The sequence below is a fragment of the Python bivittatus genome, unplaced genomic scaffold, assembly GCF_059951505.1.
Source record: "Python bivittatus isolate LINGU-HERP-01145 unplaced genomic scaffold, Pbiv_v1 ctg000480_np1212, whole genome shotgun sequence".
Classification (NCBI taxonomy): Eukaryota; Metazoa; Chordata; class Lepidosauria; order Squamata; family Pythonidae; genus Python; species Python bivittatus.
In genome coordinates this window covers 52,619,455-52,644,130 of record NW_028277075.1, presented here as the reverse complement: position 1 = coordinate 52,644,130, position 24,676 = coordinate 52,619,455, and the positions used below count along the sequence as shown (strand labels likewise).

General features: G+C 38.0%; 1 protein-coding gene across 6 annotated transcripts in view; it reads left to right on the top strand.

Annotated features, from left to right (window-relative positions):
• The first annotated feature begins 373 nt into the window (after window positions 1-373).
• Window positions 374-24,676, top strand: part of BMAL1 (basic helix-loop-helix ARNT like 1) — a 45,301-nt gene continuing 20,998 nt past the window's right edge. For 2 of the 6 annotated variants that reach the window (XM_088145896.1, XM_088145895.1), the window contains exons 1-2: window positions 21,692-21,751; window positions 22,156-22,303. In XM_088145896.1, coding sequence (XP_088002022.1) covers window positions 22,164-22,303 — 140 coding nt within the window. In that variant the 5' untranslated portion in view covers window positions 21,692-21,751; window positions 22,156-22,163. Of the gene's footprint in view, window positions 529-7,411; window positions 7,483-8,921; window positions 9,000-20,747; window positions 20,895-21,157; window positions 21,243-21,691; window positions 21,752-22,155; window positions 22,304-22,857; window positions 22,879-24,676 lie in introns of those variants that run through there. The other 4 variants (XM_088145900.1, XM_088145898.1, XM_088145899.1 and 1 more) reach the window with 4 other exon arrangements.

Here is a 24,676-nt window from a genome sequence, read left to right as displayed (position 1 = left end):
ACGGACTCCGCGGGTCGCCCAGAACCTTTACATCCGGGTCTCACCCGTTCCAAGCAGCCACTTACGCAACAGCTCGCAGTAGCAACAACAGGGCGGGAGCGCGGGAGCGAGTGCGCACGCACACCCGCGCCACAGCGCTCTCTCGCTCTTCCCCACTCGCAACTAAGAGTCCTTTAAGCAGGCGGGCACAACAAGAGTGTTATCCTCGATCTCACTCGTTTACTCTTCAGCCGCACGGTTCGGATTGGTTGGCTGGATGGAGGGCGGGAAATAAGCATCCTCTTTGGAAGGGTATTGGGCAGCAGGCGCAAACCCTGCTCCGCGATTGGCCAAGAGGCGGGCAGGGGCTTGATGCGGGGGGAGAAGCCATTGGCTGGAAAGTAGGTTAGTGGTGCGACGTTCAGCGGCAAGCCAGGCGGAAAGTAGGTCAGGTATAGGGGTTGCTTGTGCCGGGCGTCGTTTTTTTGGCTACGCTGGCGAGCCGCTGTGGGGGGAGGCCACGGACGACACCCCCCTTTTCTAAGCACGGTGAGGACTCGGAGGTGAGGGAGGGCTGCTACCTGCAGTCGGGCTGGCAGGAAGGGTCGGGGCGGCGGCGTTGAAGGAGAGGAGAGGAGAGGAGAGGAGAGATGGTGGAGGAGATTCCCCTTTGATGCCCGCGCGCGAGGAAGGGGATTCCTCTTCTGGAACGTCCCCGGCAGGCTGGGGAGGGGGCCTCTGCCGGGGGTGTTCCCGCGCCGGCTGCGTTCTGCTTCGGTCTTCTCCCTGTACAGGTGGGCGGAGGACGCGAGCGAGCGCTGGGCTGTAATGGACACATTGTTTATGGATCTGAGTAGAGCTGGACGGGTGGGTGCGCGCCTACGGACGGGAGAACCGAGGGCACGAGAAATGGTTTCAGGTTTCAGGGTAAGGTTTCAGGTGCGGCGGGGCTGTGGGGGGCTCCTGCTGCCATCCTCGCCTCCCCCTTTCCTCCTGGGGATGACTGGGGAGACTTTTCCTCCTTGGGGTCTCTGGCGCTGTTATCGGGGCGCCCGCTCAGGAGAGGTGCGGGAATGGAAGAGGATCTATACTTAGGCAAAAATAATTCTCCCTTTCGTCTAGGTTATATCGTGGGGCATTTGCTCAGGAGAGAAGTGGAAGTGAAATTAGATGCTCTTCCTCTTGATTGGAGAGCAGGGAACAGCGTTTATTTACATAGGGTTGTCCTTAAAAAACCTGTAGCCCTGCAGTGGCAGTTCGTGGCGTTTGTTTGACGGGACTTTTTTCAAACAAAAATCCGGTCCAGTGAACCTGGGATGGAACCGACATCAGAACTCTGTTTCCCCCCCGCTTTTCTTGCTTGCTCTTCTTCTTTCCTCTTTTCTTTATTTTTGGAAACAGAGTTGCTGGAAACTCAGCTTCTAGGAAAGCTGTAATGATCTTTTTGCTTTAATGTTTCTGCGTGGAAACTCCGACAAATGTTATGAGTTAATTCTTAAGCATGTTAGGCAAATAGGCGGAGAGTCAAGGAGAAAGTAGAGATGAATGGGTCCTGTTTTCCTAGGAAAGAAATCTGTTTATAGTACTTAGAATGAAGTCCTGTTGATTTTCATCAGGACCTAACTTTCTGGTAATTGGACATACCAGTCCCTTTTCTGGATTCTGATGCTTTAAACCTTTTTCTATGAAAAGAGATGTCAGCTACATATTAAGGTAGTCTTCTGTGGTTTGGATTTATAAGTAAGACTCATAATACTTATAATTGATAACATTTTACACCGAATTAGATGCTGTAACAGTGTAATGAAGAATGCATGTGCGCTTTATGTGTTATTCTTGCTTTTAGTGAGTGCCTACTGCAATCACATTTTTTAAAAGATCTGACACATTTTATCTACGTTTAGCCAATATTCCATCACTCTTTTAATACAGATCTTGATGCGTAATTATATATTTCATGATATTTTTCAGCATAAGAAGTTTACCTCATTTCAGCCTCATGCTGAAATAAAGCCTGAATGAATTTGGTTTAAAATGTAAAACCTCAGACATTCCATTATGGTATTTCAAGAAATTTGAGGGGATTAAAATATCTAGAATGGAAAGAAAAAAAAAATTGCATTACTATTGATGAAGTTTCTGTCATAATATATGCCTAACAATGCAATCCTTTATGTGTTTGAAAGGAAGTCCTACTGTATTTAATGAGCCTTACTTCCTTACTTAAGGATTGCATCCTGAAATTTATTGACAAGATGACCTTTTAAAGGTTAAGATAACATTATGATAATGTGAAATCTAATCTTGCTGTCTGAATAGTTTGAACTTTGGAGTCCTTAGTGCTCTCTGAGCTTGGTTATTTGCTTACAGGCATTTCATTACCCAACTAGGTAACATCATCAGTAGTTTGAACTTCTTTCTCCCAGAGTTTTTAAGGACTAGTATCTATTTTTAAAGAGATAAGACTGAAACATCCATTTCCTCTTTGTTTGCTATGTTTTGAAATATTCTCTTTTCTTTCTCACATTCCAAAAGTTCTGTTACATCTGGGTATCTAAATAACACACTGGGCTCTGTCTGCTCTTTTATGTTAGAGCCCTTTTAGACATGTTTTCTTTCACATACATGAATACTCAGGGCAACAACAATGACAACGTCTTAATTACATGTAGGTAGAATGGTAGTTTCAATTCTTAGGTAAATCTTTGTTAAATGTTCCATAACTGCTGCTACTGTGGGAATAGAACATAATTCCAGTCCAAGAAGTTGTTTTGATTGATTATTGATATACCGTACCTAAGAGCTTCACTTCTGGGGGCAAAACATATAACAATGTGAATTTTAGAGACAGTCATTACAAGATATGTCCTTGTCTATCTCGCTTACTAGTTGCTCAGACAAAGAATTTTAGGAGGACTCTCAAATGCAATTAAATCCCAACACACATAGTTAGGAATCCAATTTCACTTGGAAGCAAGGACTTCTCTAAGCACAAAAATAATGTTAATAAGACATATGATATCCTGAGTCCACATAATGTATGGAGGCTGGTGGGATTTCCTTTCAGTGGAAGTAATCAAGCTGCTGTTTGATTATTTATTTTATAAACAGTGTTGGTTGCCTTAGCTTTGGCTGTATACCATATATCAAGCAAGAATACTGTTATTGTAACTCTATATACTTAATTGCCCAGTGAATTTAACTGAGGTTTAATTTTGAATAAAAATGTACATGACTCTGTTAAAGATAATGACCCACAAAATCTAGTTTTTAAAATGCCAAGCATATGAGAAGCAATTAAGAGGTGGCTACTTTTTAAAGGGGAAAAAAAGCTAGCTTGTATTTCAAAAGTAGTGTGGTTGTTGGGCCAGGTGCATTGGTCTCATTACTGATCTTGCTGACAATACCCAGTAAGCACTTGAGCTGTGCATCTACTTCCCACATAATAGTCACAGTATTTATGAATATGCTTGTTCAGAGGAAGAACATTTTCATAGCAACAAAATATTTTGATCTGAATGCTTAGAAAATACAATATTTCTGCAGCTAAAACACTGCTTTAGAACACTTTACCTAGATACCTGGATCCCATACAACATGTTCGTCATACCTGTGCTATGAACTGGTCATCAGAGAGATACCAGTATTGAAATTAGTATTAATTGCTTTCAAGGAAGTGTGTTCAAGACTAGGTGCAAATAAAAGAAGTTAACCTTGACATTATGACTAACCTATTAGTTGTAGTAGCTGTATTACTTCTAAACAACAGATTTAATTAATCTGAGTACCTGCTCAAACTCTGGGTTTATAAGTTAAAATGAAGTATAGCAAGTAAAGATAATACAGTTACTTAAACTATCAAACTTTAGCTTAGCTAAAACTTTACATTACTTCATAAAACATTCATGATTTAGAACAGGTGGGATTGTTGAAATTATGTACTGAAAGATAATCTAGGACTAAGATTGTTTTGGTCAGCTTTTTGTCAGCTCTATGAGAAAGATGCAAGTATGTTGAGCCCAAACCATGTCACCTAAGGGTTTTTTTTTTTAAAAAAAAAAAAGAAGTACAACTAGAGTTAGAATGCAATTAATATGTTTCACTAGACATTCTTAAAACTGTCTTCAAGCAGTAGCTGTGAGTCCAGGAGGACCCCCACATTGCACACTAGTCTTAAAAGGGGAAGGACAGCCCCATCCAAGACCACCAGTGGTAACATCCCCAACCCTGGGGGTTCAAACAGCCACAGTTAATCATGTTAGGACTGAGCCAAAGTCTGTTCCACCCTATCCAGACCCAAACAGTCTCAAGACACTGAGTCAGTACATTGACAGCTTCACTCGTGCAGCTCGGTGTTGATATGCAGAGCTAGGTATCATCAGCATACTGATGATACAGAACCCCAGACTGGTGGATGACTTCACCCAATGGTCTCATGTACATGTTGAATAGGAGAAGGGAGAGTTGAGCCTTGAGGCACCCCACATGAGAGGCTGCAGAAGTGATCTCTCCCCCCGTCAATGCCAACTAGAACCATAGAGGAAGGATGTGAACCACCAACGCACAATGCCTCCCACTCCTAACCCCCGCAGCCAGTCTAGAAGGATATTGTGGTCAACAGTATTGAAAGCCACTGTGAGATCAAGAAGCACTAGGATGGATGCACCACCCTCATGCTGGCTCTGCCAAAGGTCATCAACAAGTATGACCAGCGCTGTCTCTGTACTCAGTCTGAAACCAGATTGAAACGGCTCCAGATAATATGTTTTCTCCAAGATCCTCCATAACTCTCGTCCAACTGCCTTTTCCACAACCTTCCCCAAGAAGGGAAGATTGGAAACTGGCCGATAATTCTCTAACAGGGAAGGGTCTAATGATGACCTCTTGAGGAGGGGGTGTACCACTGCTTCCTTCAAGTCTGGTGGGACCACCACCTCTCTCAAAGAGGCTGAAACCCCCATATGAACCCACCCTGTAGCCACCTCTCAGGCTGCCTTAATAATAACCCAGGAAGGCCAGGGTCTAACAAACAGATGGCTGCGCTAACAGACAGAAGGACCTTGTCCACTTCCTCGGACATAATAGGATCAAACTCAGTCACATAACATCACAAGACTGTCTCTGGGCAACTCACTTAGGCTTGCCCAGCCAGAGTCCACCTCTGAGTGAATCTGAGTGATTTTGTCAACCAGGTAGCATAAATATTCCTCACCATGGCCCTGCAGATGATCCTGTGATCCAGCTCCTCTCCCCCATAGGGAACAGATCACCCTAAACAAGGCAATTGGGCAGCTATCAGCAGATGCAATAAGGATGGAGGAATAGCAACTTTTCACCACCCTTATCACCATGATGTAGGCCCGAATATGGGCTCCCACTTGTATTCGGTTGGATTCACTCTTTGTCTTTCTCCAACTGTGCTCCAGGCATCACTTCTGGCACTTCATCTCCCAGCACTCGTCAGAAAACTGAAGAGGACCCCAGGATTGGTGTGCAGAGAGAGGCTGCATAGGAGCAATATGGTTCAGGGCCTTAGTCATATGCTTGTGCCAGGCTGGAGCCAAGGCCTCAGACGAAATGCATGACAGATCCTTGGGAAAAGCCCCAAGCTCCCTTTGGGACCCAGCGGGGTCCATCAGTTGCCTGGGGCAGGCCAACTTGTCAGGCCCTGTCAGATAACAGAAGTGGCTGATTATATACAATAGCAATTAAGGCTACAGTTTTTTTGTGCCTGCTAGAGTAAAAATATATGCTACTTCTGAGTAGAAATATATCAGATTGCAGTGTGTGATGGGAAGTTTGCATGAAAAGGTATCTCTTTACTCTGAGTGTAGCTAATATATTTTGGAAGTACTTCATCTATTCTGCTAACAACCACTAAGTTATGGGCTATTATGTGAGGAGAATAGGAAAAAAGGTACTGCATTAATGAGCTTATCCCCTTACATAAAAGGTAATCGTTCTATAGAGAACAGTATAAAGTAGCCCCCAACGTAGTTCAAAGTTCTGCTTAGAACTGAAGAAAATACAGTATATAAATGGACATATTTTAGAAGATTAAATGATAACTCCTCCACATATACAAAATGAGAGGAAAAGCTAACCACCTACTGAGGTAAATGGGAAAAAATCAGTAATTTCTCACACCCCCAGAAGCTGGTTGTCTGTAGGTACACACTTAACATGATTAAGCTGTCATTGAGGTTTAACTCTTTTTTTACATACAGAATTCCAAAACCTAGTTGTTGTTTCTCATTGTGTGCTTTCTTCTTCAGTACTTATCTCTTAAAATGTCAGTGGATAGTTATTATGACCCGCATGCCATTTTACAAAGGTGAGATAACATTCAGAGAACAACTTTTGGTTTATTTAGATTATACAATTATAGAGAAGGATTTGTTGGTTGAGCAGTTGGGCTTTATTGTTTTCGTGACCTGACTTTAGCCAAAGTTCTGGGTAGTTGAATTAGCTATTTTTTTAGATCCTAGACCAGGGATAAGCACACTTTTTGAGCTGGTCCACCCATTTGGAATTTGGAGAGACTAGATGCTTTCATGAAATGACTGCTGAGCAGGAATTGGCCAAAGATCTAGTTACCAGAAGGCAAACTGGTTCTTCCATATCACTCCCTCAGAATGTCCTCTTTCTGGGCAGATGGGCCTACTTTCAAAGATAGAACTGGATTGCAGCCCCCGCCACCCCCGTTTTTCTTTTCAAGAATGCTTATGGGTTTTACGGAGGGCATTCTTGTAGGCAGAAATGATACTTTACAGCAGGCTAGCTTACCATTTACTTTCTCATGTAATTAAAATCTTAAGGAATAAAATCAGATGGAGCATGCAGACAAAGATATCATGGTTATCCATTGTTTACTTCTGTCATTGTCATTTTGAAATAACTGAAACTTGAAGGTGTTTTGCTGGAACATCTGGGCCAAACAAGGGATAAATACTTTAAATCTATTGATTTATCATGATTGTGTCTTAAAGACATTGAGATAGTGCATTCTGAATATTATATACCTATAACATTTGTTTGGCAATATATACAATTGAAACATGTCTTGACTCAACAGTATGGCTGAGATGAGCAGCCTGAGAGGTACTTGAAGTCCTAGGATCCTTAAGAGATGAAATATTTGAAGCAGAACCACCAATACAAATTTATAAGGAATTAAAAACAGGATGAAGGTTAGCATCAGTTACATATCTGAACTGTGGAACAAAAAGTTGGAAAACCCAATCTTGGAAAATCACCGAGTTTTCCTTTAACTAGTTTTTCACCCTTTTTTCTTTCTTTTTTGTCATGTTTAATCACCACCAATGTATCTAGATTCTTTTGTCACTGTATTACCATTATTATATTTTTCTGTTGGTGTTAATAGTTGTTTGTATTCCACTACTGAACTAATCTTTTATAAAATCTGTCATAGATTATGAAGAGCCACTGCAAGTCAGAACGCATAGGTCACATGTAGAAAGTCACAGATTCAACTTCTGGCAGGTATCTGTGGTTGCTGTGTCAAAAAAGACCAATGTTTTGGGTGGGGGGTGGAGGGTTGGTTGATTTTGTTATTGTTTGGTTTATTTATTTATTTGTTGAAGGGGTGTTAGCTACAGTTGAAAAAACAGGGTCAGGCCTAGTTATGATTTTAATCCACCATGCAATCCCAGTGCTGAAGGCCAGAATAGGAAATTTTAAAAAATTTTCCAGAAGAAGGCCATAGTGGGCCATACCCTCACTGTTGCCAAGAAAACTATCTAGATGTATTCGTGTAGTCACCAGAGATAAACTGGTACCTCAGAGGACCCTTTACCTTACACTACCTAGAATGACATAGAGCAAAAATATTTCTAAATTTGCTTTAAATTTAAAGGAGAACATATTTTTTATTTTTTGCATTAAAACAACAAGCTACTTCTAGCTCATCTTTTTTCACATACAACTGTAACAAGTTTTAGGTGCTGTACATAAACATTATAACCTTTTCAACCTCATGCTATTTGAGAAGCTTGGTATTAAGAATTTCAGCAGCCCTAAGATGTTTCCAAGTCAGCTGCACAAGCTGGAACAACTTGTGATATTGGTTTGATGTCACACTGTAGTGTCCTAGTTGATTTCTAGTAGGAACTAAGCCAGTGGGCTTGTCCTGAAGCAAACAATATTATCAATGAATGGCATAACCAATTCTAAAGTTCTTGTGACTTCATTAACAACTCAGTGAAGCTACAGTGAATGTATATTGACATTAAATAAGTAATTCCTGGAGGATTTGTGAAAAATATGGTCTCAGTTAAAGCACAAGGAAGAGAAAGGTAGGCAAGTAAATAAGTCAAAGTAATTTTGACTCATTAGATATGGTGCTTTGTTTGATCTTTCCTTCAAAGAACTCAGAGCAGCATTTTAAGCAAATTGATAGTTTTCCATTGCCAGAATTTCATGGGCCTTCCATTGCAACCTTGTCATATGATACATTTTAGATTTGTTGGAGCTAAAATTCCCATTATTCCAAGCCAGGATAAACATTGTTCCTATTACCCTCACTCGGGATAATGAGACTTGTAGTAATCTTCAAGAAAGGACATATAATCTATTTGGGGTCAGCTCCAGTTGAAATCTGAAGATTTTCTTCCAAGTAGACGTAGTCTGAATTGTACAATGTACTGTATTTAAGATTAGTCTGTGAATAAGCTTCACCTTTCTGTTTCGTGTGCTTTAGTACTTGATAAGCATATATGCAAGTAATGTTGCTCTGTCTCTTAAAAAATACCATTCTTTCTTTGCTTAAGCCAATAAAAATAAAGATGATAAGGCCTTTGCTAATTGTAATGCTTGATCTAGTACACACAGCTCCATAGCTAACATAGTATGCACTGTGGAAATGTACAAATTTGTTTGCTGTGGTATAGCTCTGCTTTTATCTCTTTTTTTCTCTTATGGAGAATCCTGATAATTGTGTTCACACATGGAACATGGATTATGTATGAAATACGGAATGTTTATGACAAATTGTTGAATTAGTAAGTATGCAGAACTCTGTTTCCTGATGGATTTATTTTGGTACTGTTCTTCTTGCAATGTAGTGAGTTCTCTGATACAGTGTTACCTATTTGGTATTCTCATTGTGCTTTTTCTTCAGTGCTATATTTCCAAAGCAGCACAGGGGAGATACAAACATGAGGAAGAAATAGCTGTATGAAGTGTTGGATATTGAGGAAGCATTATGCTGATTAGGGATTAGGTCAAACAAAAAAAGGAGCAACAAATAAGGCAAATAAGGAGCAGCGCAAGCTGAGCTAAATCCATAGAGTTTGGAGCATTTGGGGCAAAATATTAGATCTGTTTTAAAAATCAGTCTGGGTAAGAGCCAAGTGGAGATTTTGCTGTTTTATAAAGAAGCATGTAAATAGGACAGTAAAAAAAAACAAAGGCTGAGGGAGAAATTGCAGAAAACCTGGCAATGATACCTTTTTTTTTTCTCTCAGAAAACCTGTCTTAGGAATCTTAGTAGTAACTATATTAGTATTTGACAAGCTCCTGAACAATGGAGAGAAAAGAATTATAAAAAATTCTGCTTCTTGTTAAGCCGTGAACTTTTTCTGTCCTACGTATTTTGTGTGGAATGCTGGATCGTGAATCCACAGTATAAATTCTTCTTTCTTACTATTTGTTTAAATTATTTATATTCTAAGCTGTTTTTCAGTTCTGCACTTTTATGCCATAAATATTATGAAGCATAGTTTGCTTAGCTGGTAATGTGTGTAGAGCAATGCCTTACACAGCTTTTGAAGGTAGTCAGTAACAATATGATTGGCCATGCATGTAACCTTATCTCTTGTTTAGATTTGATTGTGTACCACAATATATGGCAGCTAACAGCTAGGCTTACAAGAGAGATAGGTTTCGTAGAAATCACAGTTTCAGATTACTGCTTGAAAATTAGCTTTAGAAGAAGAAATCTCCAAATTCACTGTTATACAGAGAGTTCTGATGTGGGGCACCCTAACATTTTTCTGTGTATGGTCCCTTTAAAATTGCAAGCTTCCTTGCCTAAGACAATTTCTAGCAGTGGCTCACATTGTCCAACTGATATTTTTTGAAATCCTTCCCAAATGCTAGATAAGAAATACAGGTAGTCCCCAGTTTAAGAACGAGTTCCATTCCCAAGGTCTGTCCTTAAGTTGAATTTATAAGCCGGAACGGTATTTTTGTATAATATTGCATAAGTAGTATTGTGTAATTAACTCAAACCATTGTGTATTTAACTTTAATCATTGTGTATTTAACTCAGATTTTGCTATAGTAGGCTCTGTTCTTAACTATGGATTGTCCGTATACCAGGCGTTCTTAATCCGGGGACTACCCGTACTCTATTATAACCACTCATAATAGGAGATGGACAAAATTCTCTTAAGTATTCAGAACAGGAAGTATACACTAATATGCATACACGTAATGCATTTCCATTTATAATAATCAGGCAAAACATATTAGATATATAGCTGAAGATTTTTTAAAAACTGAATTTAGAAGCATGATCATCTACAATGTAGAAATGGGCAACTTTGGAGATGTATTTTCATTAGTACTGCTTATATTGAAAATGTTTTTATTTAACATTGCAGTGGAATGAATAATAGATAGTAATTTATCAAGTAGTAACTTGTAATAGGTTTATTAATGCTTGGACAAAGGGTTATATAGGGAAAAGAGTTTTACCATGTATCTGCTAAAAAATTCAAGAAAGGGAAATTACAATAGGCTAACAGGTTGCTAACTTTATCATAAGTCCATATAATTAATTGCGTACACAGAAAAATATTGTCACATAAGGCTGCAATTCTGTGCATACTTACTCAAAAGCAAACTTCTGCTGAGTTAGTGGGACTTTCTTTAAAACAAATGAGCATAGTTTGCAGCCTTGCTTTCTGCCATACCTTTGGCTTCTTCTGTAACTGCAACTTCTCATCATCCCTCAAAATCTGCCGTGGAGACTCCTCCAGGCCAGATTTGAAAACTGCATGAAGGACTGTATCTTTGGATCAATAGACTTGGCAATTTAGAAGTAATGTACAGTAGTAAAATGTTGAGCAATAGAACATTTGTGTTTATATTATTACTATTGCTATAAAATCCTATATTAATTTTTAAATTGCCATATTTTAAATTAGGAGTGCACAAAACTTTCAAACCATTTTGAGCATGAAACTTTTGGCTCAAAACACTGCCAAAATGTTTGGAACAACTCAACAGCTTTGTACTCAAAAGGGGTTTTTGCAAACTTTTATGCTTGAAATAAAATATTTTTGCACACCCTTTATTTCAGGAAGCTTTCCAGTAAATGAAAATGGGCTACTGTTTTGATGTTTACAAAGACTCATGATTCATAACTATAATGCAGCATTTTTTTATAGATAATGAATGTTGTTTCAAAAGTTTGGAATGTACACAAACAGGAAAGCCAAAATAACTGGTACTCTCCAGAGGTTTTGGACTATGTCTGGACAATGGGCCATCTTGTTTCTGTACATGAACTGGAATGATGAACTGATATGTAATTTTTGAAAAGTTAGATCACAAATCTCAATTTAGTCATTACTTATATTATCTCATCTGTGTTTGTTGTTAATATTCCAGAATTCGTTAGAGCTACCTTTTAGGGAATGATTGGCTAGTTGGATAGCATTATTAGACTTCTAGATTTCTTTTTAACTTTAGGTATTAAAACTCAGCTCTTTAAAAGGAACTGACATAGTTTGAACTGAACCCACTTTACATACAGATTCTTTCTCTTCTCTCTGCTTTCCTAAAATTCGCTTTGGAAAGTGTCCCAACTTTTGGAACAATTTTAGGGGGTTAGTATGGGGTTGCCCCTTTTTTGCTTAATTGGTGCTCAGTTCTATTACTGGGTTGCTCCAAAAGAGCTTTTTAATGTGAATACTGGGATGTTATCAAGCACAGATAGATCTAATAGAAGTGAATTTGTGTAGCTCAGGGTTGAACTGTGGAGTCCTTGGGGTTCTCTGAGCTTGGTTGTTTTCTTGCAAACATTTCGTTACCCGGCTAGGTAACATCTTCAGTGCTAGAATGGGATGGGGTTTGCTCTCTGTTTATATACTGTGGCATGCCCTGCCAGTGTTGGTGGGGGTGGGGTGGGGGTTTTTGTTTTGTTTTATTTTTTCCTCTGGTAGCTCCTTGATTAGGGTATTGTTTACTGCTGATTGTATGTCTGGTGATAATCTTGGTGTTAATCTCTGCTTATCTGGGTGATGATTGCTGGTGAGGAGATGTTCTGGTCTTTTGTTTTCCTTTCTATTGTCTCTTTTGAATAGTGTGTAGGTGTTGTTTATCTCTGTGTGCCTGTTGATGGCTGCCTTGTCTGAATACCAAGCTTCCAAGCTCGCACTTTTGGATTTAGCTTGGTCTAAGATGCTGACAGTTTCCCAGTTGAAACTATGGTTAAGTCTGTCCATGTGTTGTGAAATTAAAGAGTTTTCATCATGTCTCCTCACCAGCAATCATCACCCAGATAAGCAGAGATTAACACCAAGATTATCACCAGACATACAAACAGCAGTAAACAATACCCTAATCAAGGAACTACCAGAGGAAAAAATAAAACAAAACCCCCACCCCCACCAACATTGGCAGGGCATGCCATGGTATATAAACAGAGCAAGCCCCATTCAGCAAGCACTGAAGATGTTACCTAGCCGGGTAACGAAACATTTGCAAGAAAACAACCAACCTCAAAGAACCAAGGATTCCACAGATAGATCTATAAAAGAAAATTATAATTATTGCCAATAAGGGGGCTAGAAATATGTTTCTGATGCCTTGAAAATGAAAAATATTTTTTATCACTAGATACAGGACAGTTTACTTACTGCAGGTCCATTTTCTAATTATAATTGTGTATAAGAAACCTGGAACAAAGGAAAAAATCTTTACCCTTTTTTAAAGCTTTAGTTTTGTTAACTATTTAAAAAAAAATAGAGGGGAGTTGCATGCCGTTTACACATTTTTCTTTTTGTCTTTCCCCACAGTTAAAAAAATAATTTGCAATTACTCATCCATCAAGTCAGATTGAATATGACATTTTGTTGATGAAGTATTACCTAAAGAAAAATATCTTGGTTGTTCCATTTGTAGTGCAAATTAATGCAGTATGGTCATTCACCTTCATGATTGATATGTTTAGTTTTGGGAAATAAGGAGAAACAAACGTTCAGAAGAGAAATCACAAAATAGATAAAATATTTTCCATATTTAAAGAAAAATGCATATAGTAAATGGCGACAGTTATTGAAGTATCTTCTCACGAATATGTAGATAAGAGCACTTATGCTGATATTCTTTAAACATTTTGTTGACCTGTCTGTCTTAGGCCTTGTTCCACATAATTGTTATGTGCCACAAGAGTATTTATTTTATCAATCACATGACATATATTTCACAGGACTGCATCCTGTGAGGCAATCATACTATATCAGCTATCTCAGAAGAAGGCTTGTGAACAGTCATGGAAGATCCTTTATCCGGGCTTGTCCGCACCGCAAGCTGGCCTTGACTAAAAGGAGGCTTTTCTCTATTTATGTGAAGAAACTCAATATTGATGAAACCAATTCCTGTATTTGTGGAAAAGCAATCAAATGGCACATTTGCCATGTATTTGATCTATGTCCCTTATCATGGGCAATCAAGCAAAGATTTACTGATTATAACAGAATATTCTGATTTTTTTCATAGAAGCCATTGATGTGCCTTGCCTACTTAACAGTGCTTTGTATGGCCAAGCAGAAAAACAAACAAACACTCATGTTTAATGCATTCATGTTTAAGGTAACTGGCTACTGCTATATGTAAGAAATGTTCCTGATTTCATAAGTCCACCTTTTCTACACATTTTATGAGTTCTTAATGTTCTAGCTTAAGAAAGAGGCAACAGCAATTCTAGTACCAACTTCAGTATTGGGTTTGCACAGGTAAGGTAGAATGAAAACAAATGATCCCAAATCATGCCACTATACTATACTATAGCTATGAAATGCTATCTAGAATTGAACATTAAATAATAATGGTTTAACATTTTGCTTCCTAATATTTATAAGATGTGCTGAGGGCATAATTTTGTTATTCTGAAACAAAGTTGAGTGCAGATTTATTGCCTTGCATAAATTTCATGATTGTTCCCCTTAACCACACCAACATGCGTTTAGTCTTGTTCATATCTTTCCCAAAATGTGGTACATCTTTTTAAAGTACCAGTGTTTAGTGTACCAGTATTTTGTTCTCAATTAAATATGAGAACAAGAAGTCAGAATATTCTGAAGGCCTTCAGTTAGAATTAAGTCCATTAGATGAAGAGTTATAGGCCATTAGAGGAATGGCTTTGATGAAAATTTCTTAGAATATAAAGGACTAAAGCTGCTGTTCCCAGCTTTGTCAGATAACAATTTTCATATTTCACAGTGAACACAACTACTAGGTAGGAATGGTGGTAACTCAACAATATTTGGAAATCCAAAATTGGGAAATGCTGAATCAGAGTTACCATCATATTTCCCCACAAGGAAAATGAAATTTCCCCAGTTCTGTAAATTGGGAGAAGGGCTGTTTTCTTACTTTTACTGGAAAATGCTGTTGAAAGCCAGAGAATGGGTGGGAGATGCAAATAAAGCATCTGAAATCAAGGTAGAAGAAGGGAGAGAAGCCACCATGGTTCTCTCAAGAGGGAAAGGAGAAGAAAATAAGCTTAGCATACTGACGGAACTGAATTAGAAGTGTTAAACATATTTATTTACTTCAAAGTAAGAGTCCCTAAAATCAGTGGACTTACTACAGAGTAAGCATGCATAAGTTTCTTGTGTTCCAGTCTAGCATAGAAGTCTCCAACAATTCGTTTCCTTATTAAAAATAGAAACTGCTCAATAGTACAGAATTTCCCCCTCAATTCCCACCTCTTATCTGAGGTAAACTGGGCTAAACAGCTATTCCCAACAGGATTACATATTTACCAGAGTGTGTACTGCGGTTCATGGGACTTGTTACAGAGCAAGTATGTCCATCCATCCATCCATCCATCCATCCATCCATCCATCCACCCACCCACACATTTATTATTGTGGTTGGGGGACTCCAGGATTGGTTTCAGTGGAGATTGGCAGCTTTAGAGGACAAAGAAGTAAAACTAGGCAGTACACAGGATTTTTGTATGTATTTTTAACCTTTAATCTCTCTTTGGATAGAGGATTGCCTTAAATTCAGAACTGTCTTCTTTGGGGATTAATAGAGCATGTAATCATCCTTGGCCATTTTATAAGCTGTATTGTCTGCTTCAAATATTTCAATTCTTCCAAATCTGGACTGAGTATAGGAGCTTGTGTTCCCTCTTTCTTGATTGAGTTTTAGATAGCCTTCATAAATCTGTATTGCTACACAAAGAAATAAAGATAATCAGTATGGAACACAATGAGAAGAGTCAGAAATATCAGTAAAAAATTTTAAGTGAAAAATTTTAATAACGGTCCTTACATGCTAAAATAATTTATACAATCCAAAATATTCCAAATAATGTGTGGCAAGATTATTGTATGCAAAAAAATGGAAAAATAATGAAATATCTACAATGGAAGATTATAAAATTAACTCCAGAAACAGTGAAGCTGACCAATTTGGTCTGGGAAAAAATGACAAAGGCTTTTTTGAAAAACTGGAAACCCTATATTATATGGACTTTTTGTTCAAAGAATAAAAAGACTGAATGGATGATTTCTGGATTTGGGGATTAAAAAGGGCCAAAGAGGATGGGGAAAAGAATAAGATGATAATTATCTGATACAAAGAAGGACAGAAGGAGTAACTCTATTTTTTTCTCTTAGAATTTCTCTTTTTTTTCCTTTTCCTTTCTATCTTTTTTGTTTGTTTTGTTTTGTATACTTTTACTGTATCAAAAAATTCTAAATGTATATGTATTGGATTTAATTTAGATAAAATGTTAAAGAATGGCTTACAGCCACTAAAGAAATGACAGAGATTTACTCACTCTCTTCCATACGTTTTGCTTGCATCCATCAATCTAACATCTATGGCTGGAAACTTGCAAAAGTTAAAATGTAATATTTTTTTTCTTCAAAGTTTTTATATAATATGGGAATTTCTTCATAGAATTGGAAATTACATGATGGTGTCCTCACCCTATACAAGGTTTGTTCCAATGGTTACCATCAGAGTTTTACTACCACTGTGGAAGAGCATATTTTTTCCCATCCTGCTCAATGTCCTTCTCTTGAGTTGAATTGTTTTAAAAACAGCCCTATTAAAAAAAAAAAATTAAATATCAAGTTTCAAAAATATGTCTGAAGTAAAAATAATAGCAGTATGTTTGTATAATACCTCCCTGTGGTGGAATAGCTGTTATTCATGGTGGCTGTATGCTATATACAGAAGCTGGGGGTGGGGGGCATAAATGATGAAAGCGGCATCATGCCATCATCATGCAAATACTCTGCCCTTTTTGTATGTGCTTCATAATGTTGCACGCATGTCCCGAAAGGATGAAGCTTGCATTGCAATGGGATGATGATCTTTCATCGTTTTGACAATTGATTCTGTGGATATTTCTGGCTAGATGTTTGAATAGTAAATTGGATATGAGTACAAGAGGCTATTATCTTTCAGCCCTGCTTGCCTGTTTTCTATATAGGTAGTCCTTGGTTAACAGCCACTCATTCAGTGACCGATTGATTGGTCCTTGAAGTTCCGGCCATCGTACCACCCCCGTGGTCACGTGATCGCAATCCGGGCACTTGGCAGCCAGCTCACACAATGGTTACAGAGTCCCACAATCACGTGATCACCATTTTCAACCTTTCCTGCCAGCTTCCCATGAGCAAAGTCAGTGGGGAAGCTGGCAGGGAAGGTTGCAAGTTGTTCCTGCTGCTTTTTCTCCCAAGGAACCATGCTATAGAATATGAGATCCCAAGGATCTTGTATTCCGTAGCATGTGATCACACTGCAGCAACCCCTCCCCCTTCCTCATTCCATAGTACTCACCCTCCTTATGACCTGCTTGCAAGCTGCCCAGAACTGCAAAGTGAGGACCTCAGGTGACTGCGACTTGCAATTTCCTGCCAGCTTCCTACAAGCATTAACTTTGCTTGTAGGAAGCTGGCAGGAAATTGCAAGTCGCAGTCACCTGAGGTCCTCACTTAATGATCCACAACTTTCACTTAACAATGGCAATGGGTCTGCCAGGATTGCCATCACTAAGTGATACGGTAGTGTGACGTTGCGCTTTACGACTGCATCACTTAGCGATAGAAATTCCGGTCCCAATTACTGTAGTTAAACAAGAGCTACCTGAAGTCCATCATGGGAAACAGGCCTCCGAACCTTTGCTCTGACCGAGAAAAGCTTTTCTTAACCATTTTCAACTCAAGAGACACTTTCAAACATATGGAGAACAAAGATCCATACTGTATATTTGCAGCTTTTCATCTTCATGTCAGTGCGTGCAGTGAAAGCCTGCATATCCTTCATTGCTTTTGAATTCCTTATCTGAAAAGCTGTCCTGCAGACACTGTTGGTATAGTATTTGACAAATATTGTTTTCATGGTTCGTGGGCTTGAGAATTTGGCTTTGTTGGATGTGGATTAAGAACGCTGTTGTAGGCAGGCGGGGAGGTGTATGCATTGCCTGTTGAAATTCTGCTTCTTAGAGAGAGTCTTGGCAGGCTGTTTATGGTTGTGGTTGTAGTTCTGACCTTGATTTGCTCAGTGAGGTGTTTTGATGCTTATGATCTGATTTGCTGCATGATTAAGCTGATTCTGTGACAAGAGGCAATCCGTAAAGAGAAGCCCCAAATCAAGATACAGGCTGTCTTCTATGTGGGTAAGGAGGAGGGGGAAGAGAGCATATATGAGCATACTGTATATTAGGTCTTGGCCCTTTATTTTACCATTTCTCTCTCTCAAAAAAAAATAATGCTTAAGATGAAATACTGAAGAGAAAATAGCAGAGTCCTCATGTGAGAATGTCCTTGGAAGTATCTTGGCAACAAGCTTTGGTCACAACATGAAAAACTCTAGTGTGTGTTTGCAGTCTGTTACAGCAGGCAACTGTTACCTCATTTTCAGAGTATTTTTATAGTGCTTCAAGAAACAAGAGAAAGAAATCTATTGACAGCATCTCATTATATTACAATAAAAAGGACAGTTGTTGCCTTGTCATTTAAAATGAATTATAGCAGAGATTATAAACAGTTTATAGATTTATAGTTATGGCAAGAATGCTTTTTAAACCTACCTTTCTAAATTGGATTTTTAAAAATATATTGTTTTCACTTTGAGCTAAAAATAAAATACAGGTAGTCCTCATTTAACAACCATTTGTTTAATGACAGTCTGAAGTTATGACGGCCTCAGAAAAAGTGCTTTATGACCTGTACTTACACTTACGACCATTGCAAATCATCGCACCACCCTGCAGTCACGTGATCGCAATTTGGGCGCTTGGCAACCAGCTCACATTTAGGACCAGTTGCAGTGTCTTGTGGTCACATGATCGCTGGCCCTGCCTCTCTGTGCTCCACTGGTCCTGCTGGCCCTGCCACCCCCAGTTGACCTTCACCGTCTTCTTCCCGCTGCTGACAAGGTGTGTCTGGTCTGGCCCTTTGCAAGGCAGCTGCTGGCTGCACCAGGCCTTCTTCCCATGCTGTGGGTGGGGAGGAGATAGGTGGGTGGGGAATTGAAGTGCCCTTGTGGTTGTAAGTGCGGGCGCGCTGCCAAGAGCATGAATTTTGATCATGTGACTGTGGGGGCACTGCAATGGCCGTAACTTTGGGGACTGGGCGTAACAACCATTCGTTCAGTACAACCATAACTTTGAACAGTTGCTGAATGAATGGTCGTTAACTGAGGACTTCCTGTACTGAGCAACTTGATAGGACAATATGGAGTGGCTTAGGGTCCTACAGAGGAAAAAGAATTAGGAATAAATTGTTCTTCCTGTTTCAGTCTTTGAAAATAATTGATTTAAAGATCTTCTGGGTTGGGCTTATTTATGCAGATTGGAGCCCTTTTCTTCATGGAACAAAAGATTTGGATCCAGTTCAGTATATATAATTACTTTATTGGTATATCAAGTAAACAAAAGCTTAAGAATGTCAGGCTAACAGGCTCAATTTGTACTTCTTGGCAGCAGCAATTGTACTTATATTAAAATACAATATGATAAAATCTAATGAACAATCTAACAATCTAACAAAATAAATCAATTAGAAAATCTAATGAACAATTAGACTTAAACATGTTAAAGGGTAGTAAAAGTAGTGGAAAATAGTATTGGCAGTAAGGGTAGATCGTATTTTAATGGATGTTCTTTAGATTTTGTCTCAGTATAAATATGGAATGCAGTTAGTTAACATTGCAGGTTTCTTTACAATATTCATATGAAGTTACTGAGCTACCAGGGCGTGTGTATGTGAAATGTGCATTATGCAAGGCACGGAATGCTAATCTTTTAAAAACTGGTGCCCAAGGCTACCTCTAAAAATAATTTATACAAGTGTTTTTGGCACTTAGAAGGCCTCCCAGGTAGTAATAGGAAACATTTAATTTGAGAATTTTAGTAATCCTGCTTTTATCTTTTTAAAACCATTCTCAACGGTACTGGATGGGGAAAACTGGGATTTTCAAGCAAAGATTTTATATCTTCTGTTTATGGTTTATTTTTGTTGTAGGCCACCTGGAGTCACATTGTTTGAGTTGGGTGGCCTTATAAATCCATTAAATATACAATATATAAGTAACTCATGTTTCTTCACATCTAAGATTTTTTTAAAAAAAATTAAATTGGGCTGGCACTCTGCAGTTTTATTTTACATTAAAATGAGTTGCAGGCAGCATTTCATATAACTTGTTTTATGTATATATATAAAATACATTGATTGATTATGTGACATCATGATACTCTATACACTAAATACACTAAAATATGAGAAAAACATGCTCTTGAAAGCATCCTTTAGGAAAAAGTCATGGACCTGTTGCTTCTCAGCAAGAGTCTGAGAATATTGTTTGAATAAATGCATCTACTTCATAAAATACTAGGTTATCTTGGATGATTTCCTCTGTTGATGGTCAGGAAGAAGGGGGATTGCCTGCAGCCCATCCAGAAGAACAGTCATTCCCTTACTGCAGATTTTGTGGGATGCTACTAGGTGAAGCAATAGAGAAGAAAACCTCTTTGTATTGATGAAGACTGCAGCTCTGTATATTATGCCTTTAACTCCGTGTAGTGAGTCACTTCACGTAACTCCAATATGAGCAGAGAGATCCTACAAATACCTACCTAAGATAGAGACCCAGTTCTTCTATGCCCAGATCTCATCTGTAATGCAAAACAAAATCTCCTCCATTAACAGGTTTTGTAAGCATGATAGTCTTTTTCTTTTTTTTTCTTTTTCTGGCTGTCGAAAGTGCCCAGCTAGAGACTAGTGAGTAAGTAAAAGGTTTTACTAGCATAGTTTCAGGTCAGCAAAAGCAACCAATATGTAAGCAACTCTGTAATTTAACATGGATCTGTGAAATGCATGTACAATAAGAGCCTTAACTGAGGCTCCTTTTAACTAGACCAAGGGTTTTGTTGTACTTTTGATCATATGGACTGCTTTAATTTATCCAGAGAAATTCTATTTTGTTTGTTTAAAGACTATATCCAGTGATTGGGTAGTAGTAAATTGACAGCATGATATTTGTTTTCTTAGCACACAGGCACCTTGAAAGTGTTGACTAGCAAGACTGGAGGAAATGAAAGGACAGTTAAGGTAACTGGGTTGCTTTGCCATTGGCAACAGTAGAACAGCACATCTTTGCAGAGTGAATCTAGGATTACAGAGATCAAGCTTTTACAGGTAAGCAAAGCCACCAAGACTTAAGCACTGTTGTATAATCATCTTATCTGTCACAAAAAGAGAAACCTAAGTGTTCTTATTTCAGATGTTAGACGAAACTGTAATTAAAATCAATTGTATTGCCCCACTTTTGCCCCTTTAAATTTGTTTAGAACTTTTAAAGTTATTTTTAATTTTTTCCTGTTTGTTTCTTTCTCTTATGAATTGTGTGCTTTTTTTTTCCAAATTAATTCTCTCAATTTCTTCTCTTATTTCTTAATTAGAGACATCAAATAATTACCCAGTGCATTCCAAGAGCTACAGGCACATTTGTTAGGAATATGAGCATGTTATGCTACTTCAACTCTGGTAAATTCATAAGTAGCTAAAATCCTGAATTACTTGTTTCATACCATAATCCTGTTATCCTAGCTTCAGTTTATCAACTGATACTTTTGTTTATTTATTTGTGCCTTTGAGTCAGATTTGACTCTTGGCAACTCCATAGACAAATCCACACCATTTTTTTGGCAACATTTTTCATAAGTCTTTCATTGTCTTCTTCCTAGGGTTAGGGAAAGTGGCCCAAAGTCATCCAGCTGGCTTCCATGACTAAGGCAGGACTAGAACTCACAGTCACCTGGTTTCTAGTCCAGTCCATTTAACCATGACACTACCCTGGATCTCATAATATTGTGAAAGACATAACATTAACAAATATTGTGATAGCTAACGTATTGCATAGAAAGCATAACATAGCTCTTACTAGGTTCACCTGATTTTTTGTTGTTTTTTTTACAAACTACGTCAATATTCAGCAGTTGTCCCAAGAGCAAGAGAATTGGATTTTGACTTATGTGGAATATGTGCTTCCCAAGGTCAGTTACGAACTATTAATGGGCCCTGGGTCAGCCAACTATCAATTGGCATTACAGTGTTATAAATTACAGATCTATCATTAGCAGTTAGCCACAATCAAATTACTATATTTAGAGCCTTTGGGACAAATAAATAATAGCTTTCTCTGTCTTGTCTTATTTGTGAGCTCCCCAAGAACATCTTGGGTAGCATGATATAGCATGGGACCTTCTTATCTGTTCCTTCTAGCAGGCTAAGAACATTGCTTTCCTGCTTGATGCATAGGAATGCTATCAGATGAAATAATAAATTAACAGAGCATTAGAGTAGAAAGGACTATGTAACTATATCAAACAACGTTTTTTGTGATGTAGTCCATCAGTAAGCCAAACTTCCATTCTCTTTTTCCCCTTAATAATTCTAGGCAATCCAATGGCTGACCAAAGGATGGACATTTCTTCTACGATCAGTGATTTTATGTCACCTGGTCCCACTGATTTGATCTCTAGTTCTCTTAACTCTTCAGGAATGGATTGTAACAGAAAAAGGAAAGGAAGTTCTACTGATTACCAGTAAGTGTTTCCAGCCCGTATCACCCTTCAGCTGTGCCTTCTGTTTTGACATGTGCACTTTACTTTCAGCAAAACAGATGAGGTCTTTTTCAACCTGCATAAAGTGCCAGCATGGATCTGTTAGTCCACAACATAGCAAAGTGAATGTGTGCTCATGTATAAGTGGCTTGCTTTGCAGACTAAGAAGTCCCGGTCCCAAATGTCTGTATTAAAGAACAAAAAATATGAAAAGGACTACTTAAGAAGAAACTTTACTTATATATTGAAGATAGTTAAAAGTAAAATTCAAGATTCATCACTATTCCAGTTGTACTTTTTTCAAAGCTGGAACAAATACAGCAAAAATGAAAAATATTTCCATAATTCACTGACTGCAAGGAGCATTGCATTCATACATATTTTTTAGGTGTGCATATGAATACCGCTAGGATTGCTTAATAAGTATCTTTCTCCAGAGTGCAGTTTTGCAGCTAACAGTGGAAATTAAAATGAATGGACAGTATGTAGATAGACATTTTTATTAATAGTATAATGTATAATTTATCTCTTTTCAGGCTCGATGGGTTTTCTTTTGAGTAAGTATAAAAATTGTGTGACGGTGGGGGAATCCTGTTATAGAATTGTCTATTTAAAAATGCCTCAAAGCAAGAACAATGTGAAATAGATTGAATAGCACTAAATTTTATAATCCTGATACAATATCTTTAAAAAACAAGTATTTGGGAGCATATACAACTGATAGGAAAAGTTTCAGTTTAAGCAAGTATAGATTGCAGTTGAACTGTTAGCTTTGTGCTCCTAATAGTCTCTAAACCATAACCTCATTTAGAAAATGCTGAACCTGCAACTTGGGGATCACACATAGCCCTGTAAGGTTTAATATAACCTCCAATGTTTCATTCACATTGGTTCTGTAAATGAGACAAATCTCTTGGAAATATGTTTTCTCTTTTTCTTATGTTCTGAATAGTTTGCCAAAAGATTTAGGATTAAAAAGAGAGGTTAATAAATCACTGCTGATAGACACTGTTGAGAGCAGAACATTTAGCCATGTATTTAATTTCTACTCTATCCTACATCCATTTTGCCCCCATTTTGTTTTCCATGGCCATGCCAATTTTTTTTGTGGCCCTTGGCTTTTTAAACAAGAATGATTGCTTCTTTCAGTCCCCCCCGCCTCCAGTTTTTCTAATACTTGCCGTAGACCAGAGATATGCAGTCTTTTCCAGACTGAGAACTATATTTAGTTTTAAGTCCATATTCCAAAAAGTCGACAGGATATGGACTAAGTTAAATTTAAAAATAGGTGGGATAAAAGTGGTTCAATGAATTACATAAATGAATATTTACTAATTTATTTCTGTTACATTAAGAACTAACTAACATTAAGAACTAACATGTCAATTCTCTAGAGGCTACACCAGAATTTTAGGTGATCACATATAGTCTTGAGAGTCTCAGGTTATGTCCATCTGGGCTAGAGATAGGGGATCCCTTGAACAGTTCAAGAGTTCCAGTTTAATTGTTGAAAAATCTATCCCAAATCAGTTACATTTAGTGTTTTTGAGCAACGGTCAATTTTGGAATGTTGTCTTTTCCCCTTTCTTACATCACTGCTTACCTACTTTAAACCCTTATAGAGTAATATGATATAACAAGGAAGGAATTTCAAAGAAACAAGTTTATAAAACCATTTTTTAGGTTGTTGGAATCTTGGGGTTTGGTGAGTATTAATGAATAGAAAGGAATAAATAATTCTGCATTTTAAAACATTTTATATATTAGTAATATAATCTATAAATGATTATTGGCAATTTAATGCATAGGTTTATATGACTAAACCTTTACCCACAGTTGTCCTTCGTGCTACATAACACCACAGTGTCTCAACACTGACAGGAGAGAAAGATAAACATCTGTAGAACCTATCATTCAAACAAAAAATCAAATTGTATATTTCCCCTGGGACTAGAAAAACTGATAGCTAATCTCACATGAATTATGAAAATTTTGTTCTTCTAGCAATATATATAATATACTATATATGTGTGTTTCATACTCTGATGATAATAACATAAAATCACTCTAGGCATGCCAAAGCTACAGATGTGAGGGGCTGAGGAAGGGAGAATTTCCACTTCTTGGTTTTCACTTCTCCCTGCTCAGGGGGTGGGGACAGGAAAACCTACCAAAACTTTTTCCATTTTTTTCTGGGTCTTCCCATTTTTAGCCATGCCTTTGGTATGCCTACATAGTTTTGGATTATCTCTGTTTCATCATTTGCTATTTTTTTATGAACAGTCAATGGGAAAACTTAAATGTTTTATGAATTAGAGAGCAGAAAGTTCTACACATCTGGTACTCACTCTCAAC